The sequence below is a fragment of the Microchirus variegatus genome, assembly GCF_963457635.1.
Source record: "Microchirus variegatus genome assembly, chromosome: 6".
Classification (NCBI taxonomy): domain Eukaryota; kingdom Metazoa; phylum Chordata; class Actinopteri; order Pleuronectiformes; family Soleidae; genus Microchirus; species Microchirus variegatus.
Window position 1 is genome coordinate 13,623,038 of NC_139807.1, and position 26,428 is coordinate 13,649,465.

At 43.0% G+C, this 26,428-nt stretch overlaps 1 protein-coding gene across 1 annotated transcript in view; it reads left to right on the top strand.

Annotated features, from left to right (window-relative positions):
- Nucleotides 1–25,837, top strand: part of LOC310929021 (A disintegrin and metalloproteinase with thrombospondin motifs 2-like) — a 121,915-nt gene extending 96,078 nt beyond the window's left edge. The window contains exons 5-23 of the mRNA XM_083891717.1: nucleotides 4,585–4,668; nucleotides 7,069–7,225; nucleotides 8,393–8,498; nucleotides 8,763–8,906; nucleotides 9,716–9,848; nucleotides 10,853–10,882; nucleotides 11,983–12,096; nucleotides 12,501–12,646; nucleotides 13,295–13,470; nucleotides 15,274–15,407; nucleotides 15,502–15,625; nucleotides 16,082–16,162; nucleotides 16,277–16,440; nucleotides 16,524–16,680; nucleotides 16,766–16,901; nucleotides 17,024–17,231; nucleotides 17,484–17,613; nucleotides 18,525–18,611; nucleotides 21,800–25,837. Of these exons, the coding sequence (XP_083747843.1) occupies nucleotides 4,585–4,668; nucleotides 7,069–7,225; nucleotides 8,393–8,498; nucleotides 8,763–8,906; nucleotides 9,716–9,848; nucleotides 10,853–10,882; nucleotides 11,983–12,096; nucleotides 12,501–12,646; nucleotides 13,295–13,470; nucleotides 15,274–15,407; nucleotides 15,502–15,625; nucleotides 16,082–16,162; nucleotides 16,277–16,440; nucleotides 16,524–16,680; nucleotides 16,766–16,901; nucleotides 17,024–17,231; nucleotides 17,484–17,613; nucleotides 18,525–18,611; nucleotides 21,800–23,925 (4,437 nt within the window). The 3' untranslated portion in view covers nucleotides 23,926–25,837. The remainder of the gene's footprint in view (nucleotides 1–4,584; nucleotides 4,669–7,068; nucleotides 7,226–8,392; nucleotides 8,499–8,762; nucleotides 8,907–9,715; nucleotides 9,849–10,852; nucleotides 10,883–11,982; nucleotides 12,097–12,500; nucleotides 12,647–13,294; nucleotides 13,471–15,273; nucleotides 15,408–15,501; nucleotides 15,626–16,081; nucleotides 16,163–16,276; nucleotides 16,441–16,523; nucleotides 16,681–16,765; nucleotides 16,902–17,023; nucleotides 17,232–17,483; nucleotides 17,614–18,524; nucleotides 18,612–21,799) is intronic.
- The last annotated feature ends 591 nt before the right edge of the window (nucleotides 25,838–26,428 follow it).

A 26,428-nucleotide genomic window follows, 5' to 3' on the forward strand; every position in this document is an offset into this window, starting at 1 on the left:
AACATGGAACTGAAGGTCACAGAAATGAAAGTTCTCTCCTGTCCCAGAGTTTGCTTTTCATCCTGTCACTTCAGGCGACGAAGTCCATGATCAGGAAATTAAAAGTGACCAGGCCCAGAATCACACTTTATTTAAACAGTTTATTGTCCCTGTACATGTTGGTGTGGTCACAAGTCATTTTACTTGATGTGTTTACATTTAAAATTTGAATGCAACAAACTATACAACTTTATTTAATTTTGACATTTTGCTCATGATTTATCCTATTTGTTTTTATCAAGTAACATTGTGAATGTAGGTTTTTTTTTGTACTCATCATGTAGAACAAAGCATTTGTACCTTTTTAGGTACAGTCTCGTACTTTGATTTCTTAGTGTGTAGTTTGTCAAGGTTGAGAAATTGACTCAGTTGCAGCTTTGACATTTTTCATAGAAAGCCTCCAAGGATACTTGTGTCAGCCAGGACATTAAAATGTTCACTTATTTCAGGTTCAATGCCAAAACACACAAACACGCAGTTGTGTTAGTCCACAAAGCCTCACGAGTATAATACAAGCTATTAGTCTATTCTTTCCCTGACCTAAAGTGGAGGATCAAAACATTCCAGTTAGAGTCAGTCAGTTCTCTGAGACTTCCAGTGTTTTAGTGATATTTGGCTGTCATCAGTAAGTCAGAATTCTGGCAATTGTAAAATCAAAATGTGGGGGTTACACAAATGTGGGGGTTACACATCATTTAAATAATAAGATGTGGATTGGTTTGACTCTCTCTACACAATGTAAAGTTATTGAACCATCACATTTTATCCTGTTCTTATTTCATACAGATACCCCCGAATTTCCACTGGACGCGTTACAGCCGTTGCAAATCGCTTCCATTCTAATCAATGAGAGCATTTCCAAAGCGTTTTCGATAGGTAGCAGTTCTATTTTTGCCGTTGCTGCTGCTTAACCGCGTAAATTTCAACAGAGCAAATTGCACCAGACAGGAAGTCCGACACAGACTCAAAGTAAAACACATCCGCCCCCCTGTCAAAATAAAACACAATACGCAGGTCATATAGCCTGTCACAACTTCACATCAACATTACGTCGCGACCGGTGCTGCCAGGTCAACAGTCAATTAATCAGAGCGTCTCGGAGAGTCATAATGTACGACGAGAGACTGATTGTTGAAGTGGAGAAACAAAATCATTTATGGAACCAGATCAACAGTTCTTCCACGTCGGAGAATGAAAAGAAGCTGTGTTGTTGTTGTTTCCTTTATACACACAGTCTATCGCGGGATCTCGCGAACTTGCGTCTGTTCGAGATTATCTCGCGATCTTCCGTGAATACCGCCGGCTCCCAAGGCTCGCGCCGCTGCTGTAACACGTCCAGTGGAAATCCGCCTTTAGTGGTTAACAGATCACTCAGTTAATCCTAATAGGCTGTTGGGATTTCCAACTTAACACCACTTTCATTTCCTTTTCTGTGTCTCCTTGTTGCCTTTGTTTCCTCGTTGCCTTCAAAGCGTCTCACTCTCCTGTTCCTCTGTGCTCTTTCTCTTCCTCTCTGGCTTTTCCGTCTCTATTCATAGCATTGCTCGACTCTTTCCGTACCTTGCTCTCACTGCATGTGTCTGCTGTTCTGTTCTTCATCCCTGCATCTCTGTGCTGTGTGTGTGTGTGTGTGTGTGTGTGTGTGTGTGTGTGTGTGTGTGTGTGTGTGTGTGTGTGTGTGTGTGTGTGTGTGTGTGTGTGTGTGTGTGTGTGTGTGTGTGTGTGTGTGTGTGTGTGTGTGTGTGTGTGTGTGTGTGTGTGTGTGTGTGTGTACAGTATGTGTCTCTTTCTCTGCATTGTGTCCATCAGCCATCTCATTATGGCTGTCTGTTTTTACATCCCTTTGCCTCATTAGGCACCACACACAGCCACTGAGGACAGCAGGCCTCAACTCCCGTGCCAATTTACCCAAACTCTCTCTTTCTCCCTCTCTTTCTTTGTGTCTCTCTCTCTCTTGCTTTGACCTTGTTTCCTTGCATTACGCTCTTCCCTTCCTTCTTTGCATCCTCTTCCCTTCATGTCTTCTCCACGTGTGTTAATGGGAAACCGAGTTCCTTGCACTTTCCTCACCTTCCTGTCTAATTAATTGGGAAAACCCTGCCAGCGTCTATCGGCCAACTTTTCTCTTAAAGGAATTGTTTGACATTTTCTATAATACTTATTTTGGGATTTAGAGAGAGTTAGAGGAGGAGATCAATTCCCACATCTGTCCAGTGAATACAGCACTGTTGTCATCAGGTCACTTCAAGATAGTGACCCCGCAAAGTCACAGCACCAACCAAGAAATAGATTTTCTTTATAGCTTTGTGACATATTTTACATTTCTTCATCGGTATAGAATAGATCGCACAAACAAGACGCACCAATCAGTCACTTCATTAAAACAGCCAACTTGTTGTACTGTTGGGTTCAAGTCATAAAGCCATGGAAAATAAGTTTTAAATGTCATAACAGAGACAGGCATTCACTGATCTGATCAGCTGAGTGCGTTTCTACTACTCTGCATCCCACTCCACACAAAACTAGGCTTAATTTAGCTCACTTTCATGTCCACAGGTCAACGACTACAACATTTGTAGTGGCAGTGCTGTCTGTGATGTTTGTCAGGTGTTTAGATCTAGTGTGATGTTTTTACTTTTTCTTCTTTTTCTCTCTCTGATAAACTGCTGTTGTGTATTTGTTATGGTATTACCTGTCACCACACACTCATCTCTGATTGGTTTGGTTGGTTGAAAGTGACATAGACGCAGACATAGTCATTTTCCAGAATGCTGTAAATGAGACTATTTTGTGTGTGTGTGTTTGTGAAACATTGTGAAAGCGTCAATAAGTCTCCACGGGCTGTGTCTTTAAGTGTTTACAATGACTGACTGACAATCATGTGCCAAATAAGGGCAAGGGGCTGCAAATCCCAACTGGATTATCAGAATCAGAGAATTGTGTGAACTAGGCTGTAGAGATATCTATTTCTTTGACATTCATTTATCTCAGAAACCCGATAAATGATTGTAAAACCCTTCTTTTACTTACTAACTCTTCATTTTTACTACAGTATTTTCAGAATAGTTAGGACAAATGCAGTAAAATCTGCTTCTTGGGAAAAGCCACAGCCGATGATCTGCCTCCAGTGCTCTGTCCCTTGCGTCCTCTTCTGTTGCACCAACTGTCCTCATGTCCTCCTTCACAACATCCATGAACCTTCTCTGTGGGCTTCCTCTTTTCCTCCTGCCTAGCAGCTCCATTTTCAACATCCTCTGTCCATTATAGTCGTTGACTCACTCACTATATCTACAAACCGTTCAACCTGAGCTGTTCCTCGAATATGCTCATTTGTAATCCTGTGCGTCCTGGTCACTCCCAAAGAAAATAGAAGGTCTTACTACCGTCTTGTAGATCTTCACTTCCACTGTTATCCTTCTGTCACACATCAGCCCTGACACTCGTCTCCACCCACTCCACCCTGCCTGTGCTCTCTTCTTCACCTTGTGCTCTGTCCATTGCTTTGGACGGTTGACCCCAAGTATTTAAACTTGTCCCCTTTCTCTACCTCTACTCCTCCTATTCTTTCTTGCTCCTGCTGACCTTCGTTCCTCTTCTCTCCAGTGCATACCTCCACCACTCCAGGTCCACCTTCTCTCGCTACATATTACAATATCATCTGCAAACTACACAGTCCATGGAGACTCCTGCCTGACCTCATCTGTCATCCTGTCCATCACCATTACAAACACGAAGGGGCTCAAGAGCCGATCCCTGATGTATAATCCCACCTTCACCTTGAACCCATCCATCACTCTAAGTTCACACCTCACCACTGTCCTCATACATGTCCTGCACCACCCTCACATACTTCTGTCACTCCTGACTTCCTCATACAAGACCACAGTTCCTCTCTTTGCACCTGATCATAAGCTTTCTCTAGATCCACAAAGACACACTGTACCTCCTTCTGGTTTTCTCTATACTTCTCCATCAGCACTCTGTCTTGGCATTAACCCATGCTGCTGCTCACTGGTCTTCACTACTTTATACCTCTGTACTTTCAATGGGAGACACATCTGCACTATAGGGTTCGGGCGCAGGGAATTATTTTTGACGTATTTTTGAAACGAAGGGGAAATTCGACAAGTTGTCCAAGATGTTGAGTTCCACTCTGTGTTTCTTGAGTGTGGGAGTGATAGCAGCAGTTTTAAGAACAGGAGGGACGCGGACAGAGATGAGAGAGGAATGAATGATGTTCATTATAAGTGATGAGAGGGAACATATGGGGACAAGTTGGCAGGTAGAGGATTTAGATTTTTGGATAATATCAGAAAAGACATCAACTGTTGGGAGTTGAAAAGTAGAGTAAGTTGTGAAGGAGGAGTGTGGGAGCTGTGATGTTATCACTACCCAAAACAAGCAATGTTTTTGGTGAATAGTATTAATATTCAATATATTATTAGTGTCTACTAATTAATGGCTCACCTTCATCACAGCTTGACCTTCATTCTTTTACACGCTGCTGATATTTGTCTTCACTCGTGTTTTTTCTCTGCGACATAGGTGAACGAGATCTACCACGACCAGTCTTTAGGAGCAAAGATCAACGTGGTGCTGGTGCGGATTATCATGCTGGGCTACGGCAAGGTAAGACATCACAAGACACAGTTTCTACTAAGAAGTGGCCTGAGCTGCAGTTCTTGGAAAGTGTGGGCTTTCTCTCTCTCTCGGTTGGCACCGCCTTTGATACGAGGATTTTGCTACAATCACTTTAAGTACCTCGAGAAAGTACAGCCAAGTAGTACACACACACACACACACACACACACTCATAAACAAACACACAGACGTGCACATACTCATCAGCGCGCACTGATGCCCGGAGCCTGTTATTTCAGTGGACTGAGCAAAAGAGGAACTAAAAGCATGCAGCATCTCAGGGGAGTGTTTTTAAGTCGCACGCCTTCACAGTTCAGCACCAAAGCACACAGAAACTCTGCCTGTTATGCAATCAGCCTTCCTCCCAGTAGGCTGCAGCACAGAATCATGGGAAGTCCAGGCGAAGATAAACAATCAATGATGGCCCTCCCTCATTCATAAACAGAGAGACCGGACGATGGGGGTAGCATCATTCGCTTCTTCACTGTAACATAATCTGCTCGTCTGAGCTGAGGAGAGGAAGAGAAAGAGTGAGAGAAGAGGAAAAACAGATAAAGCCAGAGATGGGAGGAAAGGAGGAGGGCAGGGATTACCCCACAGGAAGGTACAAATGATTTTATTGCTGGAGAGGAGCTTTGTGATACACTTATGATGTAGCCTTATCTCTTCCTCTCCTCTCTGCATGTCTGCAGTCCCAGTGGAGCACACACACACACACACACACACACACACACACACACACACACACACACACACACACACACACACACACACACACACACACACACACACACACACACACCTACATTGGTCATTCTGGACCAGCCCCTATGCAGCTTCAGCTAAAGCTCTGGCTGTCCATCATCCCCAATTACCGTGGCAACAGAGCTGCACCCAGACAGCCTGCAGATTGCCTGTGTGACCCTGAATGCGGGCGCACCCATACACACACACACAAACACACACACACTAACATGTTCACACGATACTCATCCTTACAAATATCAGAAAAATCATGACCATACACCAAATGCACTCAAGCACTTAATGAACATGTGTGTAGTGCACAGTGCATCCTGCGACTCAGACTTCACGAGCCGTCATATGTGCAGAGGTAAGGCCATATGTCTTTGCTGCAGTGCTCTCACTCTCTTCACACACCGTGGTGTTTGATTCAGCTGTGAACTGTGCAAACAGCCAGGGAAAAGTAGGAAATGAGGCAAAAAGGAAGCAGTGGAGGAGAGAGACGGAACAAAGTACGGTGTACTGCGGACCATGTTGAGGAGTGAGGAGAGTGCACGGCCTAATGAGGGGAAAAAAGCTACGGAAGGTGAAGGTGAATGCGAAAAATGCTAGTGTTTGTGTAGATGTTTATCATAAGTACATTTCTGTCATCGATTTATTGGTAGTTAATGAATTAGCTCAGTTTTCAGTTTTAATGTTCACTATTTAAATAAAAGAGATGACAGGATTCCTTATGTTGTGGGGACGTTAAATCTGTTTACACACTCACATTGTGGGGACTTGACTTCCTTATGAGGACAAAAAAAATAATGTAAATAACAGGGTTAGGATTAAGCCAGTAGTAATTATGTTTTGGGTTAGAGTCTCCAGGAAATTGTAATGTAATGTCCTCTGAAGGGATGGAAACCAGTGTGCATGTGTGTGTTCATGTATTTTTCATGCACTCTATTGGACCTTCTCTGGCGTTAGAGTTAGGGTTAGAATTAGGTTTATTCTAGGGGTGGGTTAGGGTTAGGCCAGGGACGTCCAAACTTTTTTCTTAATGAGGACCAGATTTGATAATGTGAAGAATTCCGGGGGCTGATGGTCCCTTTAGACCTTTTTTTTTTTTTTTCTAAAACACTTAAAGTTACATATAAATACACTTTTTTAAAAATAATTGTATTTTCATTGTCACGATTATAATTTTTTAATGGCAATGTAACCAAATCTCGACTCGAGGTTTCAAAGTGAGACTCCTTACTAGATGAACTAATGGGAATGACATGTTTTTCATTCTGTTTGACTCCGTCTCGGGCCATAAATAATACATTATAAAACTGAAGCTGCTGTTCGTACAAAAACTGACCGACGGCCGTGATTGGCCCGCAGGCTGGACCTTAGACATGCCTCGGTTAGGCATTTAGTTATGATTGTTATGGTTAGGGTAAGAATGCTGTGCGAGAGTGTTTGTGTGTGTGTTTGCACACCTCAGCAGTTGCTTGCTGACAGTATACTATAAAACACTGTGACACTGCCCTCTACAGGGTTGTATCAGAAATTATATAAGCAGGTATAGTTCCCTAATTTTACCCAGTGCTTACACTCTGTGTGTGTGTGTGTGTCTATGTTTATGTGTGTGTGTGTGTGTTACTTTCTTTCCAGTCCATGAGTCTGATTGAACTGGGGAACCCATCTCAGAGTCTGGAAAATGTGTGTCGCTGGGCCTTCCTGCAGCAGAAGCAGGACACAGGAGATGCTGAGTATCATGACCATGCCATCTTCCTCACTCGTCAGGAATTTGGCCCCACGGGAATGCAGGGTAATAAAGGCCATACGTCCAATAAGGTGTTCATACATGTGTGTGTCCGAGTGGCATGATGAAAAAAAAAAACGTGATAAGGACATAAAACTTGTGAGGACACACATGAAAACTCCAATATTCCATTTCCTCATACAGTTTCACTGCACACTGTGGGTTTGGTTGTTGGTGGTTTGCTGTGCAGCAGAGTGCAGACTAACAGGCAGGCTCAGGGGAGAGGCCTCTGAGGGCAGTGGCCGAGCTATCCAGAAGCCCTTCAGCTGCCCTTGGGCTCAGCCTTCAGCAGCAGGAAATCAATAGACAGTGCAGGGCCAGCCACAGCTCCACAATTAATGGCAGTACAGGACAGACAAGCACACAGGGAGTTGGAGATTGGCATGTGTGGGAGTGGAGGGCTACGGTTTAGGGTTAGGATCCAAGGGTTTACCCAACAAAGAAAGAAACGTGTATTTAATAAGATGTCTCATGTTTAGTGTAGTGTAGGTTGTACAGTAAGTTTACTTAAAGCTCACTCATCATTGAGCTCTTTTGACTAACACACTAAAGAAATGTCTAATCTATCTATCTATCTAGGGTTAGGGTTATCTATCCATCCATTCATCCATCCATCCAAACAACAAGCCAGGCAAATTAGTTCATTTATATATATGCAACATTTCTGCATTAAAATATGTATAAGCATCCATTCTAATGTTGTATATTTTGTTAAGTCGTGTACTTACAATAGCCAATGTGTTTCCAACACTTTTTGAAATCATAGAGAGCCCTATTTCTCTTCAAGGTAATCGACTCATTTAATTTTCGGTGACTTTTTTAATGAGCTTTTAATCAGCTTTTCCTTTCTCTGCTATCACTTCTGGGGGCAAAACTCCATAAAACATCACAGTGGAGAAGGAAATATTCCGTAAACCATTGTGATTTTGTATTTATTCATGTGTTTTTGTCATTAAATGATCAAGACTACTCATTGCTCTTTGCCGCCTATGCTCTCCCCTTAAAGTGCAAATACCAACAACTGACAACCACACAAGACAACAATTTCCATGATCTCACATTGCCTCCAGACGTGATCAATGTTTCTGACTGTTTCTTGTGCTTCCTAAAGCTTTCTGTACAATGGAACAACATGTTTGTAGTTGTTTAACGCCTCTCTTCCTGGTTATCTAGGTTATGCCCCAGTGACAGGCATGTGCCATCCCGTGAGAAGCTGCACTTTGAACCACGAGGACGGTTTCTCCTCTGCCTTTGTGGTGGCACACGAGACTGGACATGTGTAAGTGCTCTGCCATTATAATGTCTTTAAGCTTCCCTTACGTGATGCAGCAAAAGACAACAGAGTAGTTAGTTCAAGTCTGTATTGATTTATTACAGTTTCGGTCCATTGGTCACCTCGACCAGTGTCTGATGAGAGAACTGCTGCTGCCTCGCTCCTTTGTGCTGTGTTCTTACTTCTCCTCCCACACATTCTCAATCTGTCTCCACTGATTCATCTCATCTCTCTCTCCATGTCCCTCCCTCCCTCCCTCTCTCCGTCCAGGCTGGGGATGGAGCACGATGGCCAGGGGAACCGCTGTGGAGACGAGGTGCACATGGGCAGCATCATGGCTCCGCTGGTGCAAGCTGCCTTCCACCGCTTTCACTGGTCTAGATGTAGCATGCAAGAGCTGGGACGCTACCTTCAGTGAGACTCACATTTACATATAAACCCACACCGATATGAGTATTTGATTCAATCTGATTTTCCATTTCCATGATTTTCTCTTCAGTTATGTCATCCTAGATCAGATCTGACAGAGACAGAACTGTCATATGAGAGTCCATGTGTTTTTTTTTCCTGCATTTGCTGAACATCAACTTGGACCCTGGCAAGGGTTGATTTTCAAATGAAGTTATTTGTTTTTAAATGTCTTCATGGTTTTGCTCTACAGTATCTGTCCGACCTGCTTATTCGACCCTAACGCTAAGAGGAAACTCAGAGGTGACTGCACATTTTCAGTCGCTGCTCTGAAACTGTGGAATGAGTTGCCTTTGCACATCAGGCAGGCTGACTCACTTCCTGGTTTTAAGTCCTCTCTTGAAACACATTTTTCTCTTTGATTTTAGATGTTTGAGGTGTTGGCCTTCACTATTTTTTATTCAGCTTTGTCGTCTTTAAAGTGCTTTATAGATACAGTTGGTTTGGCAGCACAGCAAAAATCAGCGTGTCACCTCTAGAGCTGTCGCTCACCCACAAATTCACTGTGATAGCTTTCCTTTCTGAAGTTCTTCTCACTAAAAGAGCATCTTATCTTATCTGAGCTTGCATATCTCCCACTTCAATAACAAGTGGCCTCACAAATATGGGCTCATTTTAAAATGAGGTGTGGTAACTAAATTAGATTCTACTAGACTGTAGTACTAGTTCCATTTCTAATTTTCTAATGAAACAAGCACCTGGAAAAGGTAAATGAAAGTAACATCTGATCACATTTCTTGCGTCTGCTCTTGTAGCTCCTATGACTGTCTCCGTGACGACCCCTTTGACCACAACTGGCCATCGTTGCCTCAGCTCCCTGGTCTGCACTACTCCATGAACGAACAGTGCCGCTTTGACTTCGGCGTGGGCTACACGATGTGCACCGCGGTAAGAGATCCCCCATAGTCTGACTTTACTGACACAGCTAGGTTCTATGAACACTTTCCATGACACACTGAAGACAACATCTGTGAGGAGCAGCCTTTTTTTAATTATTAGTATTTCAATGAGATGGTGTGACTTGTCAAAGGTAGGCAGCTGGTGTTTCCGATGAAAGAGCAGCAGTCTTTGTTGAAATGTGTAGGATAGATACTTTTAGAGCTTCCTATAGTAACTGAACCCAGCCCTGACATCCATCTATGATATTCACTGTCATGAGAGTCACACATACACAGCTATTCACATTCATCTGATGTCCTCTGCTTTCCTCTCCCGGGCACTGGCAACCCTTTTTTTTTTTTCTGTTATTTATGTTAATTAGGTATAATATCTACTTTAAAGGTGCCATATGTAAGAATGTGGCCAAAAACGGTTACTACATTCAAATTCAAAATACCGAGGTCTTTTAGTTTTCATTCTCTGATGTAACTGGCAACCCGTGGTTGCTCGGCAGCTGAGACTCTACTGACTGCAATGATTAGGTGGCGTCACATGCCAAAACATGATGTCAAAACATAAACATGATTTGCAGTCTGCAAATATTTTGGCTGTACTGTTGTTGGTGGTGAGTTCAGTTATCAACATTATTCCTGAGTCTCTGTGACATATTAGGAGGATTTTATGGCCAGTTGCTTTAGATTTATTACATAATGCACCTTTAACATCACACTTAGCTTGACACCACAGTGCCTTGACGTGAACCAGACACAAACAATATTTTTTTTCCTTAACGCGACATCACACAGTAGACACGCTTCACTCAGCTGCAGCGTCTCTCCAGGCCTCTTGACCTCCCACCCGTCACCTGTCACCCTCACCCGCTCTATGACTGTGAAGCCATTGTGGCACGCTGTTGGGAAGCTGTTGCTTTGATTGACAAAGGGCTTGTTCCGAGGCTTTGCTCACATTGCTAGATTACCCTCTATTCTCTTGTCAAACCCATTCCCCCTCAGCTACAAAAGGCGGGCCAGTCAGGAACGCAGGTAAGGTGACACCACTTTCTGGAAGACATGTGGCCCGTCGTTTGTTTTCTCAGATTTTAATTTAATTTGTCCTCTGAAGTTGTAATTGTTTGTAATGTTGCTCCTTTACTTTTCTTTTACTGTACTTTGTTTCTTTGTTCTACCCATCGTCATTTTTTTGGACGTCTGTCTGCAGGATTCTAAAATGCTCACATTTCAAGATAAAAAAAAAAGGCTTATGGCTAAAATCCCTGAAAACACATTGACTCCACGACTTCACTGGTTCAGTGGCCTTGGTGCAGTTCAGCAGTTGAGCTCTACCATATACTCTTTTCCTGCAAATCTGTGTTAAATCACTGCAGCACTGGCAGGAAAAGCCTCATTATATTGGCACACTCTTGACTATAAACGAGTGGAAAACGTTGGAAATATTTCCCATCCAAGGAGAAAGAGCCAGAACAGAGGCTGTTTTTCCATGTTTCAACTCAAGCTTTTAGGATCCTCCAGTCTGATGTCATCTGTGATTACCTACCGCAGTCGAGCCATTGACTGCGACTCACCCTCTGACCTGCAAAGGTTCCCCAGGGTCTTGGCGTGCAGGGAAAATTGTGAAAAAGAGAGAGGAGGGCATGGCCCCTCATACACTGGACTGTAAGTTACTATGGCGGTATCCTCATCAATGGTTCATATAAGACAAGGAGGAGAATTTGGAACTTGATCTGTGTCTAGGGGCATTTCAGAGGTCGCTGAGAACCTCTTTTTTTGGCCGTTTGCCCTCTGCCCTCTGCCCTCCCTTGTGACCTGTTTAAATCACGGCTGTCTCATTCTGAGAGTTCTTGTCTCTCTCGTCCATCCTTTGGTTTAGTTTGCATGAATAAGTGTGTGTTTCTCACTGGAGCGTAGTGTTCAATGCAGTGACACAGTTGCGGGTCAGTGTTCTTGTTGTGGCGTACAACACAGTTGTGGTTATTGTTGTGATTTCTCTTTTTGTTTCCTGATATCTTTCTTTTGTTTCCTGTTTTCATTCCAGCTACTTCATGATGGTTGATGCTGTGTGTGTGTGTATTGTTTGTGTTTAGGCTTTTGATTTTAACCAAGAGTCTCTCTTATTTTACCCACAGTATCGCACATTTGACCCATGTAAGCAGCTGTGGTGTAGCCACCCAGACAATCCCTTCTTCTGCAAGACCAAGAAAGGACCACCCATTGATGGCACCACGTGTGGAAACGGGAAGGTATTAATGCATGTTCACACTGTACTTTAATAACCCGTTTAGACCTCATATTAATATCCATCTTAATGATCTGATCACGGGCAGATTGTGCTAAGTACAGGTCTGTACACAGATCACAGAAACCACATTTGGTACAGACGTGGATAGAGGACACTTATTTCACCTTCTCTCAAACAGTCAAGACATTAGTGTGTGTTTGAGTAAAGGGCGTGGTGAGGGAGGCCAGGTCCGACCTCATGTGGTCACAGGAGGATTTTAATGCAAGGTGTGGACAGTACTTAGCAAACTGTTCCCTGAGGACAGATGTTAATATCAGGTCTGAGCAGGGCGTAACATACAGCGTGTCGGATCATTTGATGACCCCCTGAAACAACATCTGTCATTTGTTCTTGACCTTTTTGCAGCACTGCTTTAAAGGTCACTGCATCTGGTTGACCCCCGACATCATAAAGCAAGATGGAAACTGGGGTTCTTGGAGTGAGTTCGGCCAGTGCTCCCGCACCTGTGGGGGAGGAGTACAGTTTCGCACACGTGACTGTGACAATCCAAGGTATGAGATTATATTATGTTTCTTCCCTAACTGGGCTGCAAAATATAGTTGCAGATTTATGAGATTGAAAGAGGAAAAAAAAGTAACAGATTTATCAGAAAAAACATCGGAAAAATTGTATTTTGTTTTTGTAACCAGCGATATCCTTGGTACACGGAATGCAGTGTCTGTGATGACATAGTGCCTTTAAAAACAAAATACTGGCCTATTTTTCCAACTTTTTTTCTCATAAATTTGCATTTTTTTCTTGTAGATTTCCTACTTTTAATCTCATAAATGTGCAACTTTATTTTTCCGTAGATTTGCCACTTTTAATCTCATAAATCTGTAATTTTATTTTCTCGAAGATTTGCCACTTTTAATCTCATAAATCAGCGACTTTATTTTCTCATAGACTTGGCACTTTTAATCTAAAAAATCTGCATCTTTTTTCTCTAAATATTACCCAGCTCCCCCGGGTCTGTATTTAATCTTTCCTCATACTTGGCCCTAATACGCCGTAGTAAACTCTTGATATTGATATTTCACAGTTCATTTTCCTGTTAAATGTGTGTAATTTTTCTTTTTTAAATGAATAATTGGATTAAAACACAATTTTAGACACGTGTAAACGCGTTGGGTGTGTCGCCCGCTCTGCCACTTTCACAGACCAGCCAACGGGGGCCGTACCTGTATAGGGGCGACTTACCAGTTTCAGATATGCAACTCCAATGAATGTGAGGATCTCTACAGCGACCTGCGAGAGGAACAATGCCACGCTGCAGACCCTCGCTTTGAACTCCACAGCAACGAGCACCACTGGCTGCCTTATGAACACCCTGACTGTGAGTATGCACCCACATATGGAACAGGGCGAGGTACGGTGAAGAAATGCAGGGTATAGAGCGATGCTGTCAAAACAGACACAACTGACCTGTGAATGACGAACCACAATAGATCATACACTGGAGCATTTGTATGAATAAAAACTATAAAAAAAAGAGAGAGAGGCAAAGCAAACACATAATTCTTCAATGTGTTTTGGTTTTAGAGGTTTTTATATATATAGGCTGTGTTCACTTATGGTCATTAACATCTGGCTGTCCTGCTGAGCCTGAGTGCAGCTGTGAGGTATGTCCACGCCCTCCCATAAAAACACACCACGTCTTTGAAAATCCTCTTTGAAAACAATCTTTGAACTTGGTGTCTTCTCCTTTCTTGTCCACCCATTTGCTGATGTAATTTGAACCTCAACACCCCCCCCCCCCCCAACCCCCTTCCTCCACCTTTTACTCCATGTAGCTGCTAACAGATGATAAACTATCAGATTACCAAAGGGATAACATTTAGCTTGACCTGAACCAAACAGGCCTGCAAAACTCCTGTGGAGGATAAAGTGGTGGACGATGAATGAATGAACAAATGAATGAATGAATGAACCAACCCAACAGGCATTTATTTGTGTGTGTTTCCAAATATTTCAGCCAAATGCAGCTGGTCTCAGATCTTACCCTCTGCGTGTGTGTGTGTGTGGGTGTGTGTGTGTGTGTGTGTGGGTGCATGGTTGTCAGACCTACCTTGTCTCTAAGTGGAGGTGTCACTGTCTTCCTGACATGTGTTCATTTATCATCCAGCTAAAGGGCAGCCATAGAGGAAAGTGTGCAGCTGTCTCCATATCTAAACAGAGGTCAGGCTACACACACTCGGTTAAGAGGGGCCTCTCTAAATTGTTTTTCTTTGTTCTTATCACTGCTAAATGCCATATTTCTCAGCAAGACTTCCTCAGTCCCGGATTACTTACGTCTGTGTGTGTGTGTGTGTGTGTGTGTGTGTGTGTGTGTGTGTGTGTGTGTGTGTGTGTGTGTGTGTGTGTGTGTGTGTGTGTGTGTGTGTGTGTGTGTGTGTGAGAGGGAGCGAAAAAAAGAGAGAGAGCACAGATGTGTACGCCGGTGTGTGTGAGAGAGAAAAAAAGTGAACAGGGAGGTGAAATTGAATTCCATTTGTGGTCTGTCATCTCCTGAGTTCAGGAAGAGTGAGAAGAGTGTCTACTTAGACCCTGTGTGAAATGGGAGCATTTGTTTAGCACTGTTTTTGATTCTATTTCCGAATATTTGTGCTGCTGTTCGACTAACTAGTTAAAGATATTCAACCGTCTCCCTTTGTTCAACCATGAAATTGTCCACTGTGGGTTTTTTTTTCACCCAGATGAGATCAGATGACCTGTCCCAAATCAGATATGTTCCATAGCATTAAAATACCTGCAAATTAGCCGAGACCTATTTTGCTTAAAGGATAAGGAGAGTAATGGAATGTGTTTTTGCATTCTCACTTTTAGCCTGACAGAAATGGCGTTTTTCAACATTATATTGCTCCAGTGGCACCTCTGTCTCCGTCGCCTGTTTATTAACAAATAACAAAACTGCTATAAAACAAGGTCTCTGAATGATGTCCATCTGTAGTAAACGTGATGAAGTAGAAGTATTCTTTCTCACTGGGATGGACTGCCAGATTTGTGTCTCTAGAGCCTCATGTAGTCATAGTATGACTCACACAGACGAACACAATAAGACAAAGGAGGAGACTCGTAGAGAGTTCATTCAGAACATAGTAAAATTATGATTTTTAATCTGTTTCTCTTTGTTTTCCAGCTAACAAACGCTGCCACCTGCACTGCCGATCCAAGGACACTCAAGATGTGGTCTTCATGGAGAGGGACGTCTTGGACGGCACACGCTGCTCGTACAAGGACCCGTACAGTGTGTGTGTGCGTGGAGAGTGTGAGGTGAGTGACGCGAAGAAGTGTGTGTGTGTGTGCGTGTACCGTATGAGAGATTTGTACTGTATAGTTTTAATCCGTCCGTTTTCCTCGCGAACAGAAAGTGGGCTGTGACAACGTGGTGGGCTCCTCAAAGCAGGAGGACAAGTGCGGCGTGTGTGGTGGTGACAACTCCAGCTGCAAAACCTTCAAAGACACTATCACACGTACAGCCAAGAAACAAGGTACACACACACACACACACACACACACACACACAAACTGTTACAACACCTCTCGTCTTCATCGACTACAGACTGGACATGGTTTATCTGTGAGGCAACTGTTAATTGTGCTGGTAAGCACCAGGTAAACGCTGTGCTCGTTGTCAACAAGCAGGGTCCTGTTTACTCATGTTTAGCTAAACGTCGCCCTCTAGAGGACATATCAAAACAATGTCCAACCCCCACTTAAGTTCAAATGTAAGTGTTTCCATGTGAGTCAAGCACTGCCCGTACTCAGATTACATGTATTGAAGAAGATGATCAATCTTTGTGAAAATCACAGCTACTGTAGGCTGCCATGCTTGTTGAAATGAGAAGGACTCCTTAAGTGGTTGAGCTGAGGCTCTTTGTCAGGAAACTGTAAAATGAACCTTTGATGATGATGGAATCACACACCACATGTGTATTTCATTTCAGGTTTCCTCAAAATGCTTGAAATCCCAAGAGGAGCGAGACACCTGCTGATCCAGGAGCTGAAAGCAACTTCACACATTTTAGGTATGCAGGGACACTTTACACGACAACATATGTGAGCGTCGACACTCTTGACTCTGTGTGTTGTTGAAAGATAAATTATGCAAACCTCCACGTATATTTGTCACACGTTTGCAGCCGTGAAGAATGTGGCATCAGGACTGTTATTTTTAAACGGTGAAAATGAATACCCAGAATCCCACTCGGTCGTCGAGAAGGGCGTGGAGTGGGAATATGAGAACGACAACGACAAAGAGACCCTTCAGACAACTGGCCCTCTCAGACATGGGATTCTTATCATGGTAAATACATGAAGATGTTGTCATCTCACTTACACTCATAAATGTAAAAGAAGTCGTTTACATGATGATCTCTCCGTTGACAGATGAAATTGCATGGAGACGAGGACGTAAATTTGTCCTACAAGTACATGATGAACATGGACAGTGACTCTCCCATTCAGAACAACATGCTGGTAGAAGACAGTGCCTACGAGTGGGCCCCAAAAAGATGGTCCTACTGCTCCAAACTCTGTGGTGGAGGTACAGTAAGCGCCGGTTGAATGCTTATACGTTCATGTTTGTGTGATTTCATTTGTTGAACGTTTCTTTCTCCGCCATGTTGTAGGGAAGCAGTACCTGCGATATGGTTGCAGAAGGAAAGTTGACAGCAAGATGGTCCACAAGAGCTTCTGTAACAAGTCCAACATGAAGCCGAGAGGAGACACCAGAGACTGCAACCAGAAGCCCTGCCCTCCGCCCATGTACGCATTTCCATTTCTAAAAGACAGCAGAGGAATTTGAAAACAGTGTGATACAGTCAATGGTGGCCTTCTTTAGCTTGACGTTAGCCCTCGACCTGTCTCTCCTCTGTGATGTTCTGCAGCTGGGTGACAGGGGAGTGGCAGAACTGCAGCAAACCATGTGGAAAGACGGGCTTGCAGATCCGCTCGGTCAGCTGCGTCCAGCCTTCAGACGACAACTCCACCCGCCCCATCCACAACAAACACTGCAACGACGACCGGCCCGAGTCTCGCAGGTCCTGCAACCGACATCTGTGTCCCACCCAGTGGAGAGTCGGCCCGTGGTCACAGGTGGGGAACTGAGTTTTTTCTTGGAAACGGCTGTGGTGATATTTTCTTTTTGTATTCAAGCCCAACTTGTGGCGGTTTTTTGTCCAATATTCAGTGTTTTAAATATCTCATGATTTCCTCAGAATTGTATCCTTGGCAGGTTTGAAAAGCATCTGTGAAACAGATCATTTGATCTCCCCCCTCTTTCTACTTGCAGTAAACCACAGTATCCACATTGACCAGGAGATTTGTGTGAATCTTCTTCATTTTCAGTGCTCGGTTACGTGTGGCAACGGGACCCAGCAGAGACAGGCTCTGTGCCACACCAGGGACAACACCATCGGACTCTGTCTGGACAGTAAGCCAGACACCATCAGAGTCTGTCGCTTCGATCCATGTCCCAGTGAGTGCAGATGAACCTCCACCCACACATGACACATCTTACTATGTGGAAGTAGTCGCACTACTTTATTTAATTGTACAGAAATGCACGGATACTAGAAATGTAAGGCTGTAAGTGAAGTTTAAGTGTTCAAGTGTGAACATCTTGATTTGTGTTTGGTTGAATGTCACAGCCATGACTACTGCCTCCATAATACTACATTTTTATCAGATTTTATTCGTTTTAGCTCTGTTTCTGGAGAAATATGCTAATATATGAATATCCATGCTAACAAACCTAAAAAAGAGAAAAGGTGATTTTCTCCTCTATACATCTTAGTCTCAGGAAGTAGAATTAACAAAGAGAAAAAACTATGTTGAATAGAAAGAACCATGATTTCTTGTCAGTCTTTTGTTCTCAGATGATAGAGAAGATGTGGAAGTGGGTGCGGTAAAGTGCATGCACTTATCAAAGCTCTCTGTTTCTGTCCATCCTGACTTAAACAGAGCCAATAGTGTTTTTAAACCTCTCCACATTGCGGGTACTATGAATGGCAGGTGTATCCAGACTAGAATTTTTGGGTTTGTAAATAGGACCAGAGTGATATGAATTGTTTGTGTGTTTGGATATACTGTATGTGATACTGCATAATGTGTTTGAATCAGCACCAAAAGAAGAAGGGATAGGTGATCAATAGGTTATCAAATGAAAAAAAGCATCCATCCATTCGTCTTCTACCGCTTTATCCTCCACATAAGGGGCATGTGCTGTGCCAGTCTCAGCTGACATAGGGTGAAAGGTGGGGTACACCCTGGACAGATTGTCTGTTCAAAGCCTCCAATTTACCCACCAAAAGAACATGTTAACCAGTAAAAAATAGTTCCCGTCTCACTTTAAGAACTTCTACCCTCTCTTTCCTTGTTTCTCTACAGAGGGCTCATCGGACCTCAACAAGAACGGCAACATCCTGATCCAGTGGCTGTCTCGCCCCAACACCAACTTCCCCAAGACCTCCTTACGTAAAACCTCCCTCTATAGTTCCCAGTCTGGCCTCCACAGCAGCAGCTGCAGCTGCATGTCTGTCCTCTGCTGGGCCCTGCCTATCTCTGTCCTCCTGTCTCTGCAGGGTTGGCCCCGGCTGGCCCCCTGACCCGCCCTCCCCCACGCCCCGTGCCTGTGCCCACGCCCGTGAGCGAGCGGCAAAGCTTTTGCTTCTCTTGTGGTTGGGGGGGGGGGGGGGGGTGTTGTCTCTCTCTCGCTCTCTCTCTCTCTCTGTCTGAGACAGCTCTGACTGAGGGGAGGTCTCTGGCTCCTGTGTGTGCTGGTTGGTTCTCTCTTGCTCTGTCACTCTCGCTCTCTCTCTCACACACACACACACTCTCTCTCTCTTTCTCTCCTTTGTGGAGCATTGTGTTGTAACCGCTGGCCAGTTGAAAACTCAAAAGATCAACAAAATACTAGATGTTAAAAGGATTCAAAGTGACAAAGTGAACAGGTTTTTCTGTGACACCGTCTGACGTGTCAAAGAGCCATTTGTGTGTGAGGGGACCCCCCCCCCCTCCACATTTGGCAGCCGTGTTTGCGCAAACTAGCCGCGTGTTGTCATGGGTTACCGTACTCCTGAGATGCAGCTGCGCTTTTTTTCTTTTTACAGCGCACTGTCATTGCAGGGAGGAACAGGTGTGAAAATAAATCAAAGGTATATAAATATACATATAGAGATAAAAAAAAAAGTTATATATATAAAAAAAAAAAAATATGAAAGCTTTATTGTGAATGTGATCTTGTCACAATGAGGACATCTTTGCTAAAGTGCTCATCTGACATCCTGGTTCCATTGGATGAGAACGGTTTCTCATTCTACGTTCCATTCTCAGATTGACAGGAACTCAGCACAGGGACAGGAAGTGACATAGGTAAACAACATTTTGATTTTGGTGGGATGGGACTTGAAGAATCTTGAAGTAAAGGCTAATTTAAAAAAACGAAAAAGAAAAAAAAAACACACAAAAAAAAAACAGGGTAGTCTGACCGCTTGAGGTTGCTTCCCATTTCACCTCACCATCAGCCATCCTCTCTTTGACTGTTATACTAAAGTTCAATAAATGCAGCTTATTTGTGCTTGCAGACTTTAAACAAATACATCTATAGATATATTTGTATTTATATATACCTATAAATCTAAATCTATATGAGTAACAATAATATTAATAATGTTTTACCATGAATAAGCTGTAGCTTATTTGCCTAAAACCTTTGGACTGCTATTGATCGCTTAGATCCTTGACTGTTATGTGTATTTTTTTATTGATTTTACATGAATACAGATGAATATTTAATAAAGGTAAAGTGTTCCGGGAGGAAGGAGTTAGACCTATATTATGCAGGACTTGGTCAGTTAGTTGCCTCTCCATTATCTCAGATGGATCAGTGGTTTACTGTCGCTTCTTGTTTTCTTTAAGGATAGGATCATGTATTTGTCATGCGCATTTGCACCCATCACTCCTGTGTGTGTGTGTGTGTGTATGAGTGTGTGTGTGTGCATCTGTTTGTCTGTGTATGTTGATGGAAGCAGATCATTCATGTGCAATCTCCGATGAGTAAGTAAATCAATGTGTGAGTGATGAGAACACGCCGTCTTTGTCCGTTAAAAAAAAAGAAAAAAGAAAGAGTATTTTTGTGTGTGTGTGTGTGTGTGTGTGTGTGTAAGTGTGTAAGGGTGCTTCATCATTTGGGCTTTTACACATCGCAATCAGATACAGAAATACCTCATAAACTTTGATTTGAGAGCGTCCGATGATCTCATTTTAGTTTGATGAACATTAATCACATGAACAAATGCCTTATCTTGGATTGAATGTAATGGCATTTATCTGTGAAAGAGATGGCTTTACTCATTCAAAGTTTCACTCGGAATAGAGGCAGCTTCAAACCAACTTAACAAACTCACACCCGCCAACCATCAAACCTACCAAGGTGATGTTGGACCAATGTCCGACTACTGGAAAGGGTTTACAAAGGGCCAAGGGTATGGACACACATGGCATCTAGAAAAAAAAAACGAAAAAAAACACTTCAGACTTGTCATTGTATTGTGATCACATATTTCTGTTGTGACTATGTAGCGAGCTATCCAAGGTTTCCTTCTGCTGGAGTTGGACTGTATGAGACCAAGCCAGACCTAGCAGTGCGATACTGTATATAACATTGGTGTTGACTGTATTTAATAATGTTCATGACTGTTATCTTCTTCTATAATATTCTATACTATGGGTAACTGTTTTGTGGCTTCACTGGCCTGCTGCGTGGGGCTGGCTAACGTTTGGCAAACGTTGAAGAAACATTCAGATGGACTACGTGCACTGCGTCTATATGCACTTTGATTTATCAGGGAAATTTTATTAATGTTTTGTAAATGTTTCATATGACACTTAATGTGCCATTCCAGTTTTTACATCAACATGGAAATTATGTATTTTATTTAAACAGCAAATGTCATTTATGTACTTCATGTTTTGGTTTGTTTGTTTTGTTTTGTTTCTTTTTCCTATCGATAAACAGATTGACTGGTTGATTTCCAAGTAATGAAGTGTTTTACCAAAGTGACTGTGAACTTGTAACTTTCGATACAGTTGAATTATTTTTCTTAAGAAAAGAATATATCTATATATATTATGCGGGGGGGGCGTACATCTCATTGTTTCAGTTCCTGTCATTCTCAACAGCAAAGTTGTATCAATAAAAATGTTTTAAAAAGTGCCATCTTTCTCTCACTAGACACTGGCCAGATTTATTGCTTGATTATTTGTTGAGGGGTCAAATATTGCCTGGAGAACATGGCTGTTTACTGGCATGGTAGAACATCAGTGGTGATGGTAGAGGTTGAAAATTTAACTGAAACAACTATGGGCAAAAGTCAAAAGTAGTCGAGAAGCGATGTTGTCGATGTAAAAGTCAGACCTGAAGGACAGATATATTTGCAACACCAGACTAGCAACCCTTCTTTTTCTGTTTCAGTTGCTCTCGACTAATCTTATGACTGTTCTTCAGGTTTTTCCTCTTCTTCCTGTCTGCATCCTCTGCTAATGATCCAGCTTCAGACTCTATATAATGCTTGTTGTTTCATACTAGATCTAATAATCACACACCTCTACAGTGTCTACCACTGGCTACGCCCAGTCTCAGCTCTCTGTTCTCTCCTTTACAGGCCAGCGTTGTCATGGAGACCGCTCCATGTTCTGTCGTATGGAGTCGCTGAAGCGCCACTGCTCTCTGCCGGACTATCAACGCATGTGCTGCAAGTCCTGCAGCAATTTCACCCTCACAGAGCCTCCTCCACCAAACCCCACCTCCAGATCTGTCCATGTCACCACTGTCCACCCCATCATTAGAGCTCCTCCACCCACTGGCACCGTCAGCTCTGCTTTCACCACCATTCAACCCACTACGCCTGTCATCTCCACCATTTCATCCTCCACCACCAGCCCCTGGACCATCACCCATCCTCCTGCCTTCAGCTCTCCTCTTCCTCATTCTACTCCAGCCTCATTCATAACCACAGACATGATCACAAGCCGTCTATCATCCGTCACCTTTTCCGCAACAACCGCCTCGGTTTCTACCACCTCTCCCAGTACTGCTCGTCCACAGCCTCTGCCTGGTCCTGACATGGATGAAAGCGCAGATACACAGTTGGAGAGCACTACAGAGTACTATAGTCTAACAACATCTGCTTTGATAACTACCACAGATTTCGCAACCACTTCAACTAACTCAAATCCAACAGAATTTAGCTCAAAAACAGACGCCCCGATAAAATCCAAGCCTAAGAAGAATATTCCTCCAAAGAAAACCTCCAAAAAGGTGATTCCACCAAAGATCAACCCGAAAAAGAATACTGCACCGAAAAATACTACAAGAAAAGATGTGCCAGCAAAGATCAATCCAAAGAAGAAAACCTCTACACCAAAAAAGATCACACCAGTAAAAACAACTCCCAAAAAGAATCCTCCATCAAATACTTCTCCAAAAAAGATTCTTTCAGAAAAAGCTACACCCAGAACGAATCCTCCATCAAGTACTTCCCCAAAAAAGACTTCTACATCAAACACTACACCCAAAAAGAAACCTCCAGCAAGTACTTCCCCAAAAAAGACTCCTCCAGAAAAACCTACTCCCAAAAAGAATCCATCAAATACCTCTCCAAAAAAGACTGCTTCAGAAAAAACTACTCTCAAAAAGAATCCTCCATCAAGTACTTCCCCAAAAAAGACTACTACATCAAAAACTACTCCCAAAAAGACTCCTCCATCAAGTACTTCCCCAAAAAAGACTACTACAACAAACGCTGCACCCAAAAAGACCTCGAAAAAGATAAATCTAGAAAAGTCAACTCCCAAAAAAGCCATTCAGCCTAAGACAAAAGTGACAAAGCCTCCAATCAACAAAAATAACCCAAAACAAGGGCCCAAAAAGGCCTTAGAAACCAAGGTCAATCTGAATAAGGACAAAGTAAAAAAGCCAAATTCAAAAAAGAAAACGCTCAAAGAAATTTCTCAGTACACCCCAGCTCCCTCTCCGTATTCAAGTCGAGCGCCGTCAACGGAGTACTTTACTTCTACGATATCCTCCAGCACGACTGTGTTTAATCCATCGCCTTTTCCCAGTTCCAGAGTCAATGTCACGTTCATCAGTAACAGCACAGCAGCTACAGATCAAACTCCACTCTGGTTCAGTAACATCACTGAGGCCGTGACACCCGCCGTATTTGATGGTCTCCTAACATCCACTGGTACCATGAAGTCTGAGGTTATGATGGCCAGTGGGACCATGTCGTCCTCTGGTGACGTCACAGTCACCAGTGGGACCATCCTCAGTGGTGATGACATCACGGTTTCTTACAGTAACGGGGCAGCGGTCAGCGACACTATCTTGCTGGATGACGGCCTCACCATGGTGATCCCGACCATCACCGGTGAGGACATGGCAGATTTCGCCTCCTCGCCCTGGCTTGACCTGTCCGAGTACATCCCCGTGAGTGTCGCCACGACAACCCCAGACCCCGTCGCCTCACAGTCAACAGCAAAACCAGACATCGCGGCCACCGCAAGCTCTGCTCCAGGACCTCTGGGAAGAGCCGAGGACAACAACGACAATAACTCCATCGACATTTTGATCAACAGGATCATTGCAGACAGCGATATCTCTCAGAGCAACCTGATCCCAAAGCGCCGGATCAACCTCCGAGAGAGAACCAAGAACAAACGCATTCAGGAGCTTCTGGAGGAAAAGCGAAACTTTCTCCTTCGGATGAAGAGAGGCCACGCTGCATGATGGACCGAGGCTTCTCATTTCTCTTCTCTTATAGAGATTAACTTTTTCTTTACGGGACGTTGTAAGCATTGTTCCCAAACCCCCTCTGTGAATGGCCTTTATCAGGCCTTTCCTACAAAAACAAACTGTCAGATCACATTCATGACTATTAGACCTGCTGCAAAGAGAGAATCCCATGATCAAATGTTTGAACTGTTGGAAAAAAAAGTCCTTTAGAGCACAGACTAATGCATTTGTTTAAACACAATGATGAGAGAACATGAGAGATGAAACCTCCATTTTTGACCAGCACTTTACTAAGCCAAGCTTTTATTCCTGTGAGCTTCCTGTCGACTCTTGTTTGAGGCTTCACTCCATGGGTGATTTAGATCAGATATAATGCAGTTTGTGAAATGGCATTATCAGGACTGGTGCAAAATCTACAACCTAGATTTCAAATCTCCATCTGATACTTTATTCTATATTAAAGCCCAGAACTGCAGCAAACCCATATGAATGGTTCCCTAAGAACAGCTACTGTAGCACAAAATGCAAATAAGTGGCCAGTATTCCGAATAGTAAACGCACACACACTCTGCAAACTGAAGCTTTTAGAGGCCTGGCGTCAGTACGGTAATGGAAAACAATCAGAACTTTACTTGAATTTTGGGGCCAATTCCAATTCCTATCTTAACCCTCAATCTTAACCCTCGAGCTCAACCCTTTATCTTAACAGGCCCTCAAAAGTGTTGAGGGTTATTTTGTCACTTAGAAATGGGACACCCCTTAAATGCAGATACGTCTTCAGACTGTAGGGGGCAGAATAACGCGAAAGCTGCGTCCAGTCTGTCAACTCCAAAAAAGAAGAAGAAGAAGAACACATTTACGTCACGATTATTTATTACGATTCGTTTGTAAGTCAAGTTATTAGGTTGTCAGTTAGTTATAAGATACATACAAATACCACAACCACAGACATATTCAGCTGACAGTTACCACACACCACGGCTTACTGAAAAGTAAACGATAGCAAACGATCGCTTGTCCGCACCGGCCGGCTATTGACAAAAGATAAAAATAAAATAAATGTTACGCAAAAATGACGTCAGTAATCCATAAAATGGGCCTAAACTAAGATAATACAATGGTTTTCATCATTTTTATATCTCTATTAACAAAGAAAATACTTGTTTTGTAGCGTACTCGTTTCCCTGCTTTCGGCGCCATCTTTGTTATGTGAAAACACGCAATGCATTCTGGGTAGCCCTTGCTCCAAAGGGTGGTCTCGGAAAATCTCAATATTGAGGGCGATACAGCCCTTAAACTTGTCCCTCAACTTAATTTTTCTGAGAATAGGGACAGCACTTGCACTAGAGGGAGCGCACATTTTTGAGATTGAGGGTTAAGATTGAGGGTTAAGCAAGGAATTGGAATTCACCCTTGGTTTAACTGCATTGTGGAAGGTTCCACTCCTTGGATTGTGTTGCCTTTTCAAAGCAGTTTGTCCGTCTTTCATCTCCCACGCCTGTTTGCTGAGGTAACCTAAAAAAACCTGGTGCTCTCTGGATTTCGATTCTATATTTTGTCAGTTTTGCCAAACATGGTGGCCGTCATGTGTTCATGTGTTTATGTATGTATGTACAAAGAAGTAAACTAAGCCTGTTTGTATCAACTGTATCCACATAGAAGCTTCGAGGGTCAGTATATTTCTTTATAAAAGTTTCTTTACTGGTTCGTCTCTAACTTGCAGCAACTGCAAAAGGATCTTTCTGTACAATATATGTACATATGGAAAAGAACTTGATGTTTAATATTTATTAAAGTTTAAGTGCCTGTGGAATTTTGCAAACTGCCATTGTCGTGTGCTGCCTTTCTTCGCTTCAACCAGTGGATATTATGTCTTAAGTAGAGTTAAGTTAACGCAGACACAAGACTTTGTGTCCTCTAATTCAGTTTGTACCATTTAAACTGTAATTTCTTTAGATATACATGTGCAATACCAGAGTGGTTCCATATATTTCATGTAGGGGGAGACACAGCTCATATATTCATGTGTGCTGGATTCACCTGAACCAGATATTCTATATTTGGAACATGACTTCAGAAGAAAACTGGGATGAATGGATGGAAACACAGCAAAAACAAATGACTGCATGGCCAATAGAGCTAATTGTTTGTTTCCATTTTGCCCGTGGGAGACAACACAAGTGCCTCCCAATGTTTGCATCACAGCATGTACACAAATGCAAAGAGATGTGTGTTCACCTCGTACTCTGAACCTTTTCAAAACATACAGATGAATTTCAGTTTCAGTGGGTTTTATCCTCTGTTGTCCTTGGTGTTGAACTCACAGGTCGTTAGTAACGGTGTCACTTGTGCGTTGTCAATGAGCACACTTTCTCCCGGTGTGTAGAGTATAACGTCAACCTTTAAAGCCTCCAAATTACAATGATGATGTTTATTCTCCCCTTCACATCTTCTGATATTTAAGGTTTTCGCTGTTTACTGCTCATTAAGACAAATC